The sequence below is a fragment of the Ictalurus punctatus genome, chromosome 8, assembly GCF_001660625.3.
Source record: "Ictalurus punctatus breed USDA103 chromosome 8, Coco_2.0, whole genome shotgun sequence".
In the NCBI taxonomy this organism is placed as follows: Eukaryota; Metazoa; Chordata; class Actinopteri; order Siluriformes; family Ictaluridae; genus Ictalurus; species Ictalurus punctatus.
The window spans coordinates 12,484,956-12,503,341 of NC_030423.2; the positions used below are offsets into that span (position 1 = coordinate 12,484,956).

Here is an 18,386-nt window from a genome sequence, read left to right on the forward strand (position 1 = left end):
AAGACATACAACCCAAAGTGTAAAAAATGACAGCACTGTTAACGTTAATAGAGTTGTTATTAAACTGAATAACTAACTGTGTGACTGGTCTGTATTTAGCCCTCTGCTGCTAAGGATTAGCATTAGCATTAGCCTGGTGTCTTGGTGCGACTTTTAAAGCGTACCGGAGACGCGGTGCGGCTGCAGACTGGCTTCATCCTCAGCAGCACATAAACACACGGAAATTCAACAACGTCAAGGTAACGTAGCTCGCTGTATTTTAGTATTCGCGTTATTAATCTTTTTAGACCGCACTTAAGTCAACACATTAGCTACAATATGTTTCAGTTATTATATTATACATGCTTTGACTGCGTCACCCCATTGAACCAGAATGGCTAAATAGCTTAGCTTAACTAACTAACATTACGACGAGTTTATCTCTGGGTGTTTTTTTTTTTGTTTTTAATCCCGCTACCTTGCTTTCTTTTTGCTTAGCTGTATTTAAAGTGTGTACCATTGAAGCGGCTTTTAAAACAAGTGAACTGTGCGGTGATAAACGTGAGCTATCGAGCCCTTGGTGTTGGCGGAGGTATTTGCTAGCATGCTAGTTCACACGAGTTAGCCTGCAGATGTGTGTTTGTTAGCTCGGTGTCTTTTTGATCTCTAACCCGCAAACGTGTCATATGTGCGAGGCAGATTGTCTGATTTGATCATAGAGCCAAGTAGAACTGCAGTCTCACTGAAATACGATTAGAGAGAGGGATTGGATGGGGGTGATGTCCCTGTAAATGCTGAGATATATACATGTGTGCAAAGCTAACACCACCATCAGCAGCAAGTAGAAGCTACATAGGTTGAGGTGTCAGACACGGGCCATATTTCTGTTTCCCACAATGCTTCAGTCGCACAGCCGGAAACTGACCTGGCAGAACCGTCTTTGGCCCGCGTCATGGCGATGGCGTTAGAGGAGGAACCTTTTAGACATTTAACACGATGAATAGGGACTTAAACATCGACGACTTTAGACAAATCTTCGACAGTGATAAGCAGTGGTTGGCCAGAAAGCATTTTATAACCAAACACATTGCAAACTATGACACGAGTGACAGAGATCAGCTGCTGGCTCTGTCCATGGTGTGGGTCAACCACGTGTTCATGGGATGCAGGTGGGGTTGTAGGTTTCTTCTGAAATAAAAAAAAAAAATCCAGATGAGGAAAAGTTATTATATAAAGCATTTTGCTATGATATCGGCTGACACCGATAGTTCACCTACAGACAGTGATCAGATTTCCGTGTTGAAGCGATAACTCTGTAGGACATTAGCAAAGTTATAAATGCATATATAAATGCATTTTTTTTTTTTTGCTCTATCTGGCAGCTATGGCCCACAACTGATGCAGCGAGTGCTTGAGATGGCAGAGGGGATTCATGTTGGCGAAATGCCCTCGTATGAACTAGTCTCAAGTGCTGAAGCAAAAAAGAGGCCGAATTCATCTGATGGAAGTAAGTTGTAAAGCACTCCCTGATGTTGTTACTTCTACCAATGTGCACTATGTTAACACACGTAAACAAGGTCGACTGCAAAATGCAGCTTGATTTGTCTGCCTTGTACTCCACACCATGAAAAACGCATTATTAAACACGTAAAGGTGTACTCGTCAGGATTAGGGCTCTAGCGGTTAAATCGGTGATGTACAACCAATATTGGACTTTTTTTTGGTTGTTGGTTTTTTTTTTAAATGCTTTTTTAACTTCCAGTTCCTGCCCATGTATACAATGCAGAACCCCAGAATCTGTAACGTCCAGCAGACTTCAATTAGACTATTATCGAGGATTGTCATGACCAGTTGTGGTTCAACCATGAATCAGACATTCGACAAATGAAGGATAAATTATTGAGTGAGAAACCGTTTTTGTTTTCAAATATTGCAAATTGACAAATATTCTGTTTACTTGCTCGCCTTTATAGATGTGTGGGATTGTGTGGGCAGCCTGCTCAATGTCCCAGCTTTGCGATAAGCACCAATAGAGACCAGGAATCATGCTGCTTCGTGCTCGGGGGAGGAGCATCGGACAGGACGCTTAATGCCTCTTATCTCTCATTCATTTACAAGTTTTGCTAGCAGACCACCAAATTTGAACTTTTGAAACAGTCCATACAGGAAATGTCTTAGGAGGTTTCAGACTGAAAATGAATGCGGCAGAAGACCGACTTAATAACATTGCATGACAGCCTTCCTCCAACAGAAACGCTGTTTGATCCGATCACAACTGGGTACTGGAAATGCATCCGTAATGCCAGATTTGAACGGCTATGTATCCCAGGTGTTCACTTGTGATTCAGTCACCCAGGTGTAACTTTTTAAAAAGTACTCTACAGCCACCAAGCTCATTTTATAGTAAATTATCAGAATTAAATCTAAATATAGCTGCAAGCAGCAATAGTGGAGTCTTCCTCAAGGTTGCGGACCATTTCAAAATTGACATGGTAGAGAAATGTATCCCACAGCTATAACGTTTCGATGCGTTTGGATCAACGGCAGATTTTAAGTTTATTTTTGTAGTTTTCCACAAACGATCATTGTAGAAAAAAAGTCCATGATGTGGACATTATTGGTTCTTGAGACTTTTTTTGTTCCCCATAAGCAACAAGGCATGCATACCAACTTTCAGACATTTTGGCCTGATGGAGTAGAAATGTCATCATTTGGAATGTGTCAACTTTGACCTATACTTTGTTTAGGCCAATGCTTTCTGAGAAGTGTAAGTCTAGTCTCGAGTTACATTGTGCCACAGTAGAACAAAATTGACCAAGCTTCATGGTTCTGGAGAAGAAGACTTACTGTTTCTGTTAGCATTAGCTGTGGCCAAATCAGCCACAGAATGTCTGCCTAATAGACAGGTCAGCCCATGCTTGCCAGAAAGCCATGGATGCGTGTGCATAGCCCCAAGCAGACTGTGGAGGAAAGGAGACATCCACTGGCAAAGTGCACTAGCATGTAGTCAAGCATGCATATTTCAGATTCACAATATATCTATCTTTTCATCTTACATTCACCTATTTCTCAGATTTGTTACTCAACATCGTCAAGAGTCTTCATATGAACTGGTGATTGAATCATAGTATCCGTTTCATGACTAGTGGATGTGTAAAACATTATTTTAGCGTTAGAGATAAATTATTAATGTACTTGTTTTTGGAGATATGAGGTTGCCATCGCACATGGTAACATACTGTAGTATCCTCTTTGCGTGTGGCACAGATCAAGTCCCCGTAGGTTAATGTTCCATTGATTTATGGATACAAGAAAGATGTGCAGCAGTTGTCAATTCACCAAAATGTAAATAGTTTGACAAATTTTTTATTTGATTCCTTATTGCTGATCACTCTGTATAAAGACATGTTTCCCACACATATGTACCACAGTTCAAGACAATCGGACTTGCGGTTCATGGGAAGAAGATTTTTTTTTTTTTTAGTTTTGAACAAATTTTCAAAGTACTGGAAAATCTGTCACTGTGGACTTTAGGGGTCCCAATGGCTTTTTTGTTCCCCATGAGAAATACGGCATGTATACCAGACATTTTGGATTTGGGGGGGGTAAATCAGGTAGATTTGAGCGCCACCTATGGGCTCATGTGGGCCATTTGTGGTGTGGGAGTTGCTCGTGGCCTATAGTATCAGTGTGCCAAATTTCAAAACTTGTTACCATTCAGATCTTGAGTTATTGGGCACTTTAGGGAGATACGGAGAATAATAATAAGAATATTAACAATAACAATAGGTTAAATCCTAATAAATTGCGGCAGACAAAATGCAAAGCATGTGTGCAGACAGTGTGTCTCTGATGTACAGAACCATTTCTGTTGCAAGTTATATTGCAAAGACTGTCAGAGGGAAAAGGGATTATGGAGTAGATAATGTCCATACATTATTTGGGTGGTTTAGAGAAGTAGTTTGCCTGGAAATGTTGCTGAAACCTGTAACCACACCTGTTGTATCGAGCACAGTTGAACAAAGGTATACTTAACACATACTTATTTAATGATCGTTAAGTCAGACACACATTGATAGATCTTATTTCACTTTCACAATGAACTAAAAAAATGTCCATTAAACGTAACAGAAATCGAGGGCACCACGTCAGCACACCTTTCATCCAGAGAGTTCAAACCACCTGTGTAACTGTGACTTGTTCCAGATTCACATGTCTATGGGGGGTATTTTTTTGCATATTTTTGCATTCCGCTGTTAAAATGTGAAGCTTCTACGCAAAATATGTGAAGGTAGGCAGGTCTGAAATAGTTCTTTTAATTTCTTTTCCCTTTTCCATCTCACCCGCACCACAATTTGAATACTTCTGGTCTAGAGTGATTTGCTGCCCTGTTTTTCTTTGTAATAAGCTCACATTAGATTTTCAGCTGACTGCCACTAATGGTGTTTTGTTATTTAGCGTCATTAGTATTATTATCTGTAGGGCTGCAACTAACGATTATTTTCATAATCGAGTAATCGGATGGGGGGACTTTCGGTACCATTTTTGCATTTATTTAAAATAAAATTCACAAACTGATTGTTACAAATATAAACACTCATAAAACTTTACATTAACACAACTGTCTAATTTTTTTATATATATAGTTTGTGTATGTATGAATGTATTTATGCATTACTTTAATGGATGCACAAAAAAGCACAGATAATTAAACTAAAGTCCTAAATTAATAATAAAATCTCCCTTTCACTGCACCTTGTGGTTTCTGTTACTCACTGCATTTAGAAATATCGTTTTAATTCTGTTTACTTTGATCATACTGTTTTAATTAAACATTGCAGATCTTATTTGCGCTCCCACTGTTTATCACCGCGTCTTTACCACGAGTGAGAAGCAAAGCGGCCTTGTTACTAACACATCACTTCCATGATAATAAACGACAGAAGTTACACTGCAAGGGTATACACGGCATATAATGACAACAAACGGGAATTAAACTAAACATTTTAAGCAGCTCGCACCAGCTTCCCCAACCCCTTGTACACAGTGGAGCATTTTGGATATAAACATAAGTTTGTGCTCGTGCTTCACTGTCGTACTTCCGTGCTACACAAACTCTGCTTTATAAAGTTTACATGGTACAGTCTTCTCTGCGGCATTTAATATAAAATGCTCCCCAGCGTTACCCCTCCATGTGATGACTGAGGTCATGTTGGGTATAAAAGATAATGTTGTCATAAACAGTAAGTAGGAAATTTATTTTCGTTGACTCTGGGTAATGGCTAAAGCTAGCGGCATTGCGTTACATGCGTATGACGTTATGTGCCACTTTTTTTCCAGTTAGTAAAAGAAACAAAACAAATGTTACTGTTCCATTTGAGAGGATATTACCTTTCTAAAATCCACACACTAGACGGTAGAGTACACGGTGCATAGTGTAAGTGTATAGTACGTCATTTGGAACACAACTTTAGTATTTACTCTCCGATGCGTGTTTTCGGATCAGAAGTAACTTGGTGAGTAAACGCAAACTGTGCTGCGCGCAGACCAACTAAACGATAATGAGATTCATTGACAACGATTTTCATAATCGATTGTAATTGCTTTTATCTAGTAGTTGTTGCAGCTCTACTTATCCCTACAGGTATTAGCTGGAGTTATATACATTTCTCTAAACATGGTTCACCCAAAGCCTCATGTTACCTGGGTGTCTAAGGTGGCTATGTGTGTGTGTGTGTATGTGTATATATATATATATATATATATATATATATATATATATATATATATATATATATATATATATATATATATATATATATATATATATACACACACATACACATACACACTTACTTACTTTTTTGTCCACTCACCTTCATTAAAATCTTTTAACGGTGTACTGGCCCGTGTGCAGCGCGGGGGAAAACTTTTTTAATTTGACTCGACGCCGAAACTCCCGCTTCACTGCTGCTCACTTCCGGTGTAAAATTTTAGTAGTGCAGAGATTACAGACTGCAGTTTTGTTGTCATTCCACACAAGAGACGACATCTTTACACACAGCACGAAATCGATGTGTTTTCCCGCTCTATTTTGATTGACAGGATATAATTGGCCCTGATTATAGGATGTTTTTAAACTATCGGCCGATTAGCGTGTTAAAATAGCCTTTACATTAGTGCATCTCTAATTATTATACGCAGCAGTGGACCTCTTCTGTGTCTCATACCGTTCCCCTGCCACTCACGGTACACGTGTGTTGTGGAACCTAATGATGTCGTCATCGGCTAAAACACACATATACACTCGGGTTACTTTACTTCCTGAACAAGTGTGGACCCGAGTACGAGTTGCGTTTGCGTTCGCGGGAATCACGGCCCAGTTCTCGGACCACCTCCTAAAGGTAATCTCGGGTTCGGTATCGCGGTGTGCTTCCCGGTCCACATGACATCTTTCACATTGCCAATTTTTCGTGCAAACTGCTCTGTTTCAGAATAAACTGCCCTTGTGAAAGCCACTTAAGTGATAATAAATCAAGAAGATACATTTTTATGTAAAGCACGCCATTCAAGCAGTTTTCAAACAGTCCTTTATACAGATGCATTTACAGAATGTTCCTAACTCCATGTCCATTGAAATCCCCTTCATAAGTAATAAATGACTCTGTCTGGGAAAAGCACTGCCAGTGTTTATTCTCGTTTTACTGCATTTTCTTGGAAGCACTGTGTGTTTCTTTGCTCACAGTAAAAGAATCTGTCTGTGCTGGGTGCTTGCCAGATTCCGCCATGTTTTCCTTTCTGAACAGGCTGAGATGGGGGTAGGTGTAGGAGCTTTGGGGAGTGTCTATAAAAAGACTGACAGGAGGCCCATGTAAACACAGACAAGCAGGCTGCTATGGAGTGCAGTTTTCTAAATTACACACATGTGCTGATGTCATTTTATGTTTTATATCTTTTTATTTTTATGAATGGATTTTCATGTTTTTTACTGGTTCAAATCTACTGTTGAACCTCTAAATCACTACATATGTGCTTTTATGCTATTTTGTGTTATACAGCTCCATTTACACACAATAATCCACATTATTGGACTCCTTATGATGCTGCCCTTAATTATGCTGCTTTTTCAGACTAGTACTGCACTTATTATTATTATTATTATTATTATTATTATTATTATTACTGTAACTTTATTTAACCACTGTAGTCACAATCTCTTCCAGTCGAGCCTTGGCGATTTCAAACAGCACTTCGATACAGTTAAAAGCAAGAACATTTATAGTGAGAGAAATCCCCTATAAATCTGATGAGATTAAAATGGAATTAAATAAGCACTAGTTTTTAAGTGCTAATTTTACTACATATAGCACAGGATTTTTACTGTCAAGTCATTTATAATATCATGAAGTACTTTGTTGGTTGTATGTTTCCAAAAAAAAAATGGACTAGAGAAAGGTCAAGATATTATTGCTAATTAAGAACTACTTATTCGCTAACCAAGGACTCAAGTATTTTAGCCATTGAGGCAGCTTTGAAATAGGGCAGTAGTGGATTTTGTTTTTTTTTTTTTTTTTGGGGGGGGGGGGTTAATTAGCCACATCCCATTACACGTTACCCCTTCAGCATTTAAGACACAGACACGGAACTAAAGCAGATTTCTTCTTGTGTCTTATTTTGTTCTTATTATAAATCAGAACATATCTGTTAAAGTATCAGCAATCATTTCTACCATAAGTTTGAGAAAGAATGAATCTGTGTCCTTTGGTCCAGTAGATTTAATTATGTCTAGTGTTTTATGTATTGAAAGAACCGCTTCTTCTTTACGGAGTGTACAGAGTTGAAACTGGCCACCTCTTCTCTGTTTCAAATCTCAATTGCTATATGCTGATTTGTCACCGATTTAAAAGAAGTGACCCTCATTTGGAAAAAAAAATGCTGCTCTATTGTCCAGAGATTGTGAGGTCGAATCGCTACAATGCCACAGCCATTTAACACCAGAAGCGTTTAACTGACCATGACACCCATTTGGTAAATTGTAAATGGTCTGCACTCGTATAGAGCTTTTCTCCAAAGTGCTTTACACTGTGTCTCATTCACCCATTCACTCACTAACACATACACGAACACGCACACAATCAGTGGTAGCAGAGCTGCCATGCAAGGCGCTAACTTGCCATCAGGAACAACTTGGGGTTCAGTGTCTTGCCTAAGGATACTTCGGCATATGGAGTCATGTGGGCCAGGAATTGAACCTCCAACCCTACGATTAATGGACAACCCGCTCTACCACCTGAGCCACAGCCACCCATTTGTGCTTTTTGAACATCCCATTGCAGATTTAGTTTTCCTTTGCGGTCATGTTAACCTCTGCTCTTCTGAGAAGGCTTTCTAGTAGATTTTGGAGTATTGCTTTATCTGCCCATTAAGCCACTAAAGCATAGTGACATCGGGCAACGATATCGGACGAGAAGGCCTGGGGCGCAGTTTGCATTCGAGTTCATCCAGTTCAAGACTGTTTGCAGGTCATTCAAGTTCTTCCAGTCCAACCTTGGCAAAACATGTCTTCAAGACCTTGCCACATGGTTAAATTTGTGAGGCTTATTTATTAAAATAAAAGCAATTAATGTAGATTTACTAGGGTGTTTTGAGTCTGGTTGCATGGCTATTATTAAAAATCGGTGTATAAATTGAATGAGAATTGTATTTGATTATATTGTTATTTCATGTGGTTTTAATATTTATTACTTCTTGATAATGTTTATTTGTTCTGTAGTCATGTCTATTGTCTGTAGTAACATAGCTAGCTTAAATGAATAAGAACCCTAATGCACTCATTGCACAAGGACAATGAAGCTTTGAATATTGAATCTCTGTGTTGCTTGTTGGATACAACATTAAGTTTATAGGTAAGGATAAGAACTGAAATCATTTCTGTTGTTTATTTTAGGAGAGGAACCCATGAGGAAGATGCCAGTGTCCAAATTTGGCCCGAGACCACGATTCGAGCCAGTACACTTTGTCAGTGGCAGCAGCAGCAACACCAGTGGATTAGGGTTTGCTGATGAAAAAGAAAACGAGAAAGATCGAAGGAGCGGGGAGGTGAATAGCATAAGGCAGAGGGAGCCAGACCAACCACACAGCAGTAGCCATGGTTATGGCCCTCCTCCCTCCTCATCATTATATGGTTTTGACTCTTGGGCTGATCGTAGAAGCAAGGACATGTCCTTCAGCAACAAGAGCGGTTTTGGTTATGGCAGCAGAGGGCCTACCTCAAACTTCATGGGAAAAATGCAACAGGAATACACAGCAAGATATGAGGCACACAGTGCAAGACAGGCAAACTCACCTCCTCAGTCAAGCCGATTTGATAGCTATTCAGGGGGAAGGCCTGGACGCTGGGATTCTGGACGGCATGGCTTGGGCTTTGGGCGTAAGGATAGACCATCATCTAGCAAAGGTTTGACTAGAGCCTATGACAGCCCAAGCAGAGCCAGTCCTGGCCTTCTCCCGACACCATGTATGCCAACCCCAGTTCCTCCAACTACCCTGGATGAGAAGCAAAGGTTAATTACCAGGGTTTTATCTGCTGTAGCAGTTACACTCCGAGACCCTGCATTCGTGGGCGGACCTGATGGTCCAAATTACAATTTCATCCTCAGCCGCAGCATTCAGTCTTGTAAAACTAACCCTGAGTACATTTATGTTAACTTAAAAGATATTCCTCCATCTGACCTTCCTAAGAACAAAAAAGTACCACCTGAGGGCTATGCATGTGAGTTGAGATGTTCAGGTGTGTACCTTGCGACAGGCTACTCTGGCAGCAAGAATGGTGCCAGGGACCGTGCATCAGAGCAGGCTGTGAAGCTTTTCATGAAACCAGTGGAGGTCCGTGTAGTGCAGCGTCTGTATAAACGTAATTATGTCAATGACTTGGTAGTGTGCCAGTTGAACACACCCACCCCTGCCTTAGTTCCGCCTCTACGTAACCCAGAGGACAGCCCACCACCCAGTACCAAGGGTCAGTATGTGCCTGATAAAAGCAAACATTGGACAGAGTTTGTCATCATGGAAAATGCCCATGACGCCATTTGCATCCTCAACAATTCTGCTGCCTATAACCGTATGAAAATTGACTATTCCTTTGATCCAGTACCTAATAGCAGCGCATGGGTGTGTAGTGTATACTTGCAAGGTGAACTTTTGGCTCAAGGCAGAGGGACAAAAAAGAGCTCTAAACACACTGCAGCTGAGGAGGCCGTAAAAAAGCTGCGAATGAACCAGGCAGTTCGCCAACAGCAGGAACAACAGGAACAATACCAACAGCAGCAGTTCTCTCAAGGATACCCCAATGTTGATCAAACAGTTGGAAGTGTTGGCCAGTACGGTGGGCGAAAGAAACATCTCAGTGAACTAGTTATTCTAGAAAACTCTGATAATGCCATTTGCATCATTAACGATACTGCACAGTTTAACAAGGTGGCTGCAGACTATAAATTTACAGTGCTACCAGACCATCGCTGGAGGTGCGAGGTCTATATCGAGGGTCAGTTTGTAGCCGAAGGCATTGGTCCCAAAAAGACCGTCAAACACATTGCAGCCGAGGAGGCCATTGCCACTCTGAAACGTACACAAGCAGTGGTGAAGTCGAACCTTAGAAAGGAGGGCAACGTAGACGCCATTTCCCGAAATCAAATTCTGGCTCGTGGTGGGGAGGAGGCCGCACAGCAGGAAATAAAGGAAGACAATATTGGTAACCAGTTACTCCGTAAGATGGGCTGGACAGGTGGTGGGTTGGGTCGAGAGGGAGACGGCATATCTGAACCAATCATGGTTAAGGAACAGTTTAGTAGAGAAGGACTCGGTATGGACATGGAAAAACATGGTCATTTGACGAAGCGTGATATCGAGGAAATCATACGCACTTATGCTTGTTCAGAGCGCCAGGATGACCTGCGATTCTCCACCGAGCTCAATAACGAAGAGCGTAAGCAAATTCACCAGGTCTCCCAAAAATATGGGCTGCGGAGCAAATCTTACGGCCAGGGAAGACACCGCTTCCTCGTGGTTAGCCGGAGAGTGCAAAAGGATCAGCTGATTGGTCAACTGCTGCAAGAGGGTCAGGTGGGACGATACGAACTGGTAAAACCTCAGGCCCCTGAATGACTAGACCTCAACGAACCCTACATGTGATTGCGACTGAGTAGAGCAAATGTACATATGTCTATTGGTTTCAAAAACAGTTTCAAATGTATTTTTCAAAAAAAAAAAAAAAACCGTGTCCACTAACATCAGTTGCTTCTGTCTTCTTGGCAGAAGGATCATATTCTATTTATGGCACACTCCTTCCCCCACTCATGTATTGCCATAGATTTTGAGGATTATAACTAATTTGAGCAAGGCACTATGTTATACACAAGCGACTTACTAAGATTAGTCCTATCTTGTATCCTGTCATTTTTATAGACATAAATGTTGGTAGTGAATTCTATGGCAGCATGTACTATAAAACATTCCATTTTCATGATGAACAGCATGTCCTGTTCCTGTGCTGGACCATTTACATGCTAACCAAAACTGTAATTAAAATGCCAGATCATGAAAAGAATTATTGTTTCACATTAGTCACATTACAGTCAGGTAACTATTGTTAGTGGTATTGTATACACCTATGGTATCATTGAAAGCTAGTTATCTTCCCTAGACCAATGCCTGAGCAGCATTTGTGCTTTGTTCACAAGGTTTGTTTTTTTTTTTTTTTTTTTTTTTTTGTGAGATCTATTGTGTCTGCTTGTTGTATATTAAAGAACATAATCTGGTCAATATCTCACTAGTTTATTTATTTTATCGCTCTTGCTATTCTACACACCCTCAGGTTAAGAAACTCACAGATTAATTTACTGTTTATTTACAAGAAGTGAGAAAATGTACAGTTTTACATTGAGTACAAGTACAAATCCAACTCAAACTCTGGATGGGCATTTGAAAAGTGATGACCCTAAAGAATTCAAATGAATATCACATAAAAGCAAACAGCATCATGCCCAGGCAATGAAATAATTAAGCCAGAGGGAACCGCAAGAACTGAAGAAAATGGCCAAATAGTCATGCAATCGGGATTGAACAAGTCAAAATCAATAGACTGGAAATATCATTATCAGTGTTTCATAGCTCAGATTCTAGGCTTGGGATAAAGGCTTCTAAAATGAAGGCATAGCTCTTATCAGCCATTATATATATATATATTTATATATATTTATATATATATATATAAAATTCAAAAATTAGCACACTTTTTTTTTTGTACATGAACTTGGGGAAAACAGTTGTATTTCAAATTAAATCAACTCCCATACATTTTTAAAAAGAAATTAAAACTTTTTTTGTAGCACATCAACTTTATATATAAACTGTTTTCAGATTATAAGTGTGATAGCATCTAAGTTTTAAAATAAAGAAATTTAGATTGACATGATATTCTGTACTTTGGCGTTCTTCCTCAAACACCTTGACAATAAAACTGGACTGAGGTCAATAAAAAAAAAAAGTATTTTGTAACAAATATATAAAGAAACCAACAGATGCAAGCAAGGATCTTCAATAAAGCTTGATTCACTGGAACCCACAACCTGAGCATCCAGTTAGTAATCAGTTAGGATCAAACCAAAACTAGACAGCATAGACATTCATGACAAACTCCTGCACAGAGATCAAAGCTTTCACACACAAATCAAAGGGCGGGCGGGCTTGTAACCTTGAGATGGCAAGGTACGTTCAGTTAAATGAAGAAAACATTGTCCACGAGCAGGATTCAGCATGAAGATGGGTAGGCCATATGACACAACAGCACTCTAACCTTGCAACAGCTACATAAGACAACTCTACAGAGTAAGAACAGTATTCAAAACATAATGTGTATATATTTGATTCTTTACGTGATGGGTTTTCCTTTCGATAGCTGAGGCCGAGTATTGTCCATACACTGTGTACTGTTTGGGGTCAACAATCCCGCCAGCTCTGTTCCACAATGGCAGACACGCGCTTCTCATACTCTCGCTTGTTCTCCTGGTACAGCTGAGCCGCCTGGCTGTTGGCAGGACTGTTTGGGTTTGGCTCGTCCAGTAGAGACTGTGTTGGGGGAAATGTACATGTAAATCTTGAACACAAAGCAACCTTCGTTATTTGAATACGTCACATTAGGCCAGGTTTATACTTGCTTCTGTGTTCGGTCAACACAGTCGAGTGTGAAAACATGGTGCACGTGGTGCAGTACCAATATAAATAGCAGGGACAGTATTGTGCAATGTCACGCAATGTCCCCAACAGACTGAACGAACGATGGCAGTCTCTCAGATTACATATTACTAGCACTAATCAAACGCGTGTTCTCCATTGTCTAGATGGTGGTTCTCAACCTGGGGGGCGCGGAGAAATTGGAAGCTAAAGCGCAAGGTCTTACATTAGTTAAAAAAGCTTGAGAAGCTCTGGTCTAGATTGGGAATAAATGTGTGTCCCAGAATAACTGTTCATGAAGTCACTAAAGATTTTACACGTCTGTGTAATGAATATGAAGTGATTTGGTTCGACACGCCAACTATTACAAGTCGATTTTTAATGTGCAAATGTTGTACACGAGGAACACAGGCAAGTATGTGAGCAGTGCCACTCACACCACTGTGTCTTCATGCACACGCGTAGTCACACAACAAGTATAACTCAGACCTTTTGTGTTAAAGCTGATTTTGCTATAAATACCTGTATAGATGTTAAAATTGAAGAAACATCATATGTTGGACTCCAGCGGTTCTGAAGAATGTCCAAACATATACTACCATCTGCATAAACTAAACAGAGCAAAATAATCACATAATGTATGAATTTATCCATACACATTCCAGTAAACAAGTCTTAAGGTATTAAGAAGGGGGGGGGGGGGGAATTCATTAATTGTAAGAAGTAAAACTTACCATTGGGGTGAAACATTTTGGATACAAATCGAACTGTGGGTGGTTTGTTCGGATACTCTTCTGTGAATTCTATTGTAAGTTTGAAAGTTCCTGGGGGGAAATTTTTATTTTATTTTTTTTTTAAATGATGGTCATGAAATAAATAAAGCATCACACAAGCAAATAATATTAAAAGAATCATTTTAGCCATTACATTTTCAATGCTTGTTTTGCTTTATTTCTCCCTAAAAAATAAAACAGACATTATTTATTTTCGAGAACATGGAAGGACACGTTGTATTTATTCAACTGATGTTCGAAATGAAATAAGTGCCAATGTGAGTTCGATTGTTGAATCTGCTTCAGCTGCATGGATACAAGCTCCCACCCACTAATCTCTTATTGCCAAGTCATATACATAAAGCGCTACTGATGCCCTACATTATGTAGGCATTCTGGGAGTTCACCAATAAAAGAAACGCATTCAGCAGCCCACAGTCATCCGAAAAAATCGGACAAAAAATGGAGCATGGAAAAATACTGAGCCAAGCAGATGTGCTTGAGTCGGAGATTTCTGCAATGAAACCTGTTCTCGGATGCTTCAAAACAGCAATTCTTTGTTTTTAAATTGAATTAATACCATCGTGTAGGCTTATATAGAGAATTATGGAAGTTAGTTTTTTTTTTTTTTTTCAACTGCGCTCGTCTCCACCGTGCAAATTAATCCGACAGCAGACATTTAAATATATAGTATACTAACTAGTACACAAGTGAAGAAATCCACACCGAGGACACCTATTAGCCACTAGCTGGCCTAGGTTAGCATGCTAACTGAAAGAGACCACAGACCTGTCAATATTATGTACACCAAAAGCGAATGGATTGATTCTTGCAAAAATACACATAACACATCAAAAACAGCCAGTTTAGCATCCACCAAGTTATTAGTTATACTACTCTACTTACTGTAACCTGATTTCAATAGCAAATATTTACATCTTTCGGAAGTTGCACCAGAATTTACACGCACTCTGACCAGACGAGACTTTGAGTAGTCAAATAAAACTGACTAATGAAGTCTGAGCAAGCAGGTTTTATGATTGACCATACATAACTTTAAATAAATATGGGCCATTGAGTTTCAAAATGTAAATTCTCAAGACAAAAAGGATTTAAGACTGAAGGCCACTGAACACAGGATATGCAAATGGTGGCAAACAATAAAACAGATACTATTAAAAGCTCTGCACAAACATGTATTATGGTGTGGTAACTCTGAGGGTACACCTAGTTTCAAAAGGTTATTCTGCAGTAGTGTTTGTTTTATTGTTGGGTTTTTTTTGTTTGTTTGTTTTTTTAAAGAAGAGGTTTGTTCGTTCAGACTTGTTAACGGTCAATAATCACATTATTTTCATTTAAAGAGCGAGTCTACAGCTTTCTTTAATGAGGTGCGAGCATTTTGTACGGTCACATGGAAGCGTTGGTAAGCCTAATGTTTTAGCTCTTTAATACACCCATGAAATTAACCATGTTATGCCTTGTGAGATAGTGTTTCTTTAACTATCATTTTCAGAACTACTGTTTTTCAAAGCCATGTAAAATGACTTTTGGTATGCAAAGACCTCTGTCTGTACTGGCAGGCACATCTTTCCTAACTTGACCTCCGACACTGATATCCAGCTCCAGCCTTGAAGCCAACTATCTGCCCTAGTATCAAAGTCAAGTAAGAGGATCACCCACAAACAGTCTTATCACCCCAAACGACTGAAACATCAATTCAGTGGTATAGCAATGCCCTTTTTTTCTAACTAAATACTATATGCTTCACTCACCTTTGGATATAACTTTAGGTAAACCCTAAGCCAGGCTAGAAACAACTAACTGGTGGGAAAAAATGGCTGCTAAAAATGCTTTCATAGGATTCATGTCTCTAGTGAACCTACCCATATCACAGGTTAAAAAGGTAACCATGGCACTGCTTTTGATTTGGGCCAAAATTACGAAACTGTGTCATCATGCCTTCTGGGTGGACAGATTTTTATTCTGGAGTTCAAAATTTCTCAATAGCTTAGAGGGTCCAGGATATTTGTAGCTTTGACAATATATTCAAATTAAAGGAATTTCAGCAACCTCTTATTTTCAAAGAGGAGGACACAAAATGACAAGTGACGACATTCAATTACGTGGTTTTAAGGGGGAAACTGCTTCGAGTATTATGGATCTGATTAAAAACTTTTTCACACTCACTAGGAACATTTTTCTTTATATAGTCCTGTTGTCATCTCCTGTGAAATGACTACCAGCAAAGAAGTAATTAGTAACCTAACCTTCTTGTGCTATAATGTTACAGTCTCATATGTTAACATTTTTTAAATCACCTGTACAATAAAGTAGAATTTTTTTTTGTCAAGATATTCCATTCAAAACCATCAGAGATTTGCTCCTTTCTATTCAACACGAAAGAGTGCGGTTATCTCCTAATTCAATCACACGACAGTCGATGAACTGGACAACCTCTCTGGAATGATTACAATTAGTAAATCTGCCATACGTATTTGTCAAATAACAAATGATCAATAGGGCCCTTGTAAAGTCTATACTGGCAAATACAGGGTGTCCCAATAGTCTTCAAACAGTACATAATCTAAGTGAACACGTTTTAGCAAAACGTCCTCCAAAATTGCTAACACACACACGTGTATATATGTGTGAAAAATATATTTTTTAAAATATTTTTTAAGCCTTTAAGAGTGCCTTTGACAAAAGAAGAACGTATTGAAATCATTCTCATGGCTGGATCACAAGCTGTCACAAGGTTGTGATGGACTTTAACAGGAAGCATGACGATCGCACGCACGGGTCAAACTTATTAACAAATTCAACAAAACTGGAAGCGTTGCGGACCGACCGAGAAGCAAACATCCACTGACGAAGACACGACCGACGTGGTGCTGGCAAACATAGTCCCCTATGTGTGGAGCGTTCTGGGACGCCCTGTAGTACAGGGCTCCAAAATACCCTGTATTTTAGAATTTGGTATTTAATAAACAGAACAAAAAGTAGTCTTGTCTGTTTTACAAAATTCGAAACAGGAATTGATCAAGTCTGAGCTAACTTACCATCTTCAAAAGGTGTCCCCTCTGGACTACAAGACAAAAGGAGTTGAAAGGTATGTTAGTGTCTTTAAAAAAAAACAGTCTTAGACAAGAACCGAAAAGACTATCATGTACAAACACTTCAGTGAACAGTTGAAGGCAAGCAAGACTTGGTGGGTAACAAAACATCTTGTCTTCTACAGTGTGATCATCACAGACACAAAATATGATAACTACAGTCACCCAGTGTGAATTAGGGATGTGTGACATCTTATCGTTTGTGATGCACCTATAGAAATTCTCCCCACAATAAGAATGAATCTTCCCGTGATAATACCGATAAAGACTAGTTGATTTCTGTGTACGAGCCATTCGCAGCTCACATGCAGGGGGACGTGTAGCTGAGTGGGAGTTCATCGCTAAACGAGGAGCTACCCCTGTAATCTGGAACTTGTTTGATTACAGAAAATCAGTTTTACTTTTAGATCAATGTTTATGTTTCTGAGGCTCTCAAGATCACAGCTATCACTCGTAGCCAAAAACAGTGGTGCACAGTACTATATTTATATCGTCACTGATATAATTACCACAATACCAGAAAATATTGTGATATAGTTTTAAGTCCATATCACCCATCCCTAGAGTGAACCAGCAAACTACTCTGACCAGCAACCTTTTTACTGGGATATGGAGAACAGCTGGCTGGGCAACTGCCAGTTGATGAATAATGTTCTTACTGCATGCTGCCAGGTAAACACCGGACAGTCGCTCCTGTTCATTAGAGTGTTCGGTGATACTTTACCCAAAAATGACAGCGTTCCAGACCATGATGTTATTTTCTGATGGGGCTCCACTAACTCCTGCTGGAGGATCCTCCTGCAGTCTGGGGGGGAAACAAGTTGTAAAAAAAAAATCCCACCACACTGAACAAAGCGATGACATTATTTATAAGGCGTTCACCAATTAGACATCTTTAGCGTGCTGATGTACTGTATTACCTAAATAACTCTGCTATTTCATTTCATTTCATTTCATTTCATTAAACAGCCGCCATGTTTGATATACCAGGATAGCAAGCTAAAGCTAGCGACAGCCCTCAAAACAACCGAGGGCCTGTTTTTTATTTTCTTTTACAACGCTTACCGTTTAAAATCCCTCATTAAACGCCGTCGTGCTGGGGTAGACATCTTGTTTAATTCGAAAACAAAAACTTAATCATAAGGTATCGCAGTCCGTTGATTTGAATCCGGGTAAAATATTGAGTTTGTGGCGTTCAGGTGATCCGATTCGCGTTAACATCCAGCTTAGCTTCGTGCTAACTAGCGTCGCCTCCCTCCCTGAACTTGTGCAAGGTAGCCGCTCGAGACTG

The 18,386-nt window shown here is 39.6% G+C and overlaps 2 protein-coding genes across 3 annotated transcripts; one reads left to right on the forward strand and one right to left on the reverse strand.

Moving 5' to 3' along the window:
• The first annotated feature begins 143 nt into the window (after window positions 1–143).
• On the forward strand, window positions 144–12,523 carry nkrf (NFKB repressing factor). Of its 2 annotated transcripts, none has more exons than XM_017474168.3 (3): window positions 144–239; window positions 1,362–1,486; window positions 8,927–12,523. In XM_017474168.3, the coding sequence occupies exons 2-3, from the start codon at window positions 1,378–1,380 to the stop codon at window positions 11,140–11,142; spliced, it is 2,325 nt and encodes a 774-aa protein (XP_017329657.1). In that variant the 5' UTR covers window positions 144–239; window positions 1,362–1,377; the 3' UTR covers window positions 11,143–12,523. The 2 variants fall into 2 exon arrangements, with proteins under 2 accessions (XP_017329657.1, XP_017329659.3); XM_017474170.3 differs by lacking the exon at window positions 144–239 and adding an exon at window positions 1,099–1,148.
• On the reverse strand, window positions 11,869–18,346 carry ube2a (ubiquitin-conjugating enzyme E2A (RAD6 homolog)). Its single transcript, XM_017474171.3, has 6 exons — window positions 18,161–18,346; window positions 17,820–17,900; window positions 17,042–17,067; window positions 13,944–14,033; window positions 13,732–13,820; window positions 11,869–13,104 (listed from the first exon to the last, which is right to left on the reverse strand). The coding sequence occupies exons 1-6, from the start codon at window positions 18,202–18,204 to the stop codon at window positions 12,976–12,978; spliced, it is 459 nt and encodes a 152-aa protein (XP_017329660.1). The 5' UTR covers window positions 18,205–18,346; the 3' UTR covers window positions 11,869–12,975.
• Window positions 18,347–18,386: the final 40 nt, after the last annotated feature.

Coding starts and splice junctions, on each gene's coding strand:
- nkrf (XM_017474170.3), top strand. CDS start 1,114: ATGGTGTGGGTCAACCACGTGTTCATGGGATGCAG. Junction 1,149..1,361: donor CACGTGTTCATGGGATGCAG/GTGGGGTTGTAG, acceptor TCTATCTGGCAG/CTATGGCCCACAACTGATGC. Junction 1,487..8,926: donor GCCGAATTCATCTGATGGAA/GTAAGTTGTAAA, acceptor TGTTTATTTTAG/GAGAGGAACCCATGAGGAAG.
- ube2a (XM_017474171.3), bottom strand. CDS start 18,204: ATGTCTACCCCAGCACGACGGCGTTTAATGAGGGATTTTAAACG. Junction 17,901..18,160: donor TTAATGAGGGATTTTAAACG/GTAAGCGTTGTA, acceptor TTTCCCCCCCAG/ACTGCAGGAGGATCCTCCAG. Junction 17,068..17,819: donor TGGAACGCTGTCATTTTTGG/GTAAAGTATCAC, acceptor TTTGTCTTGTAG/TCCAGAGGGGACACCTTTTG.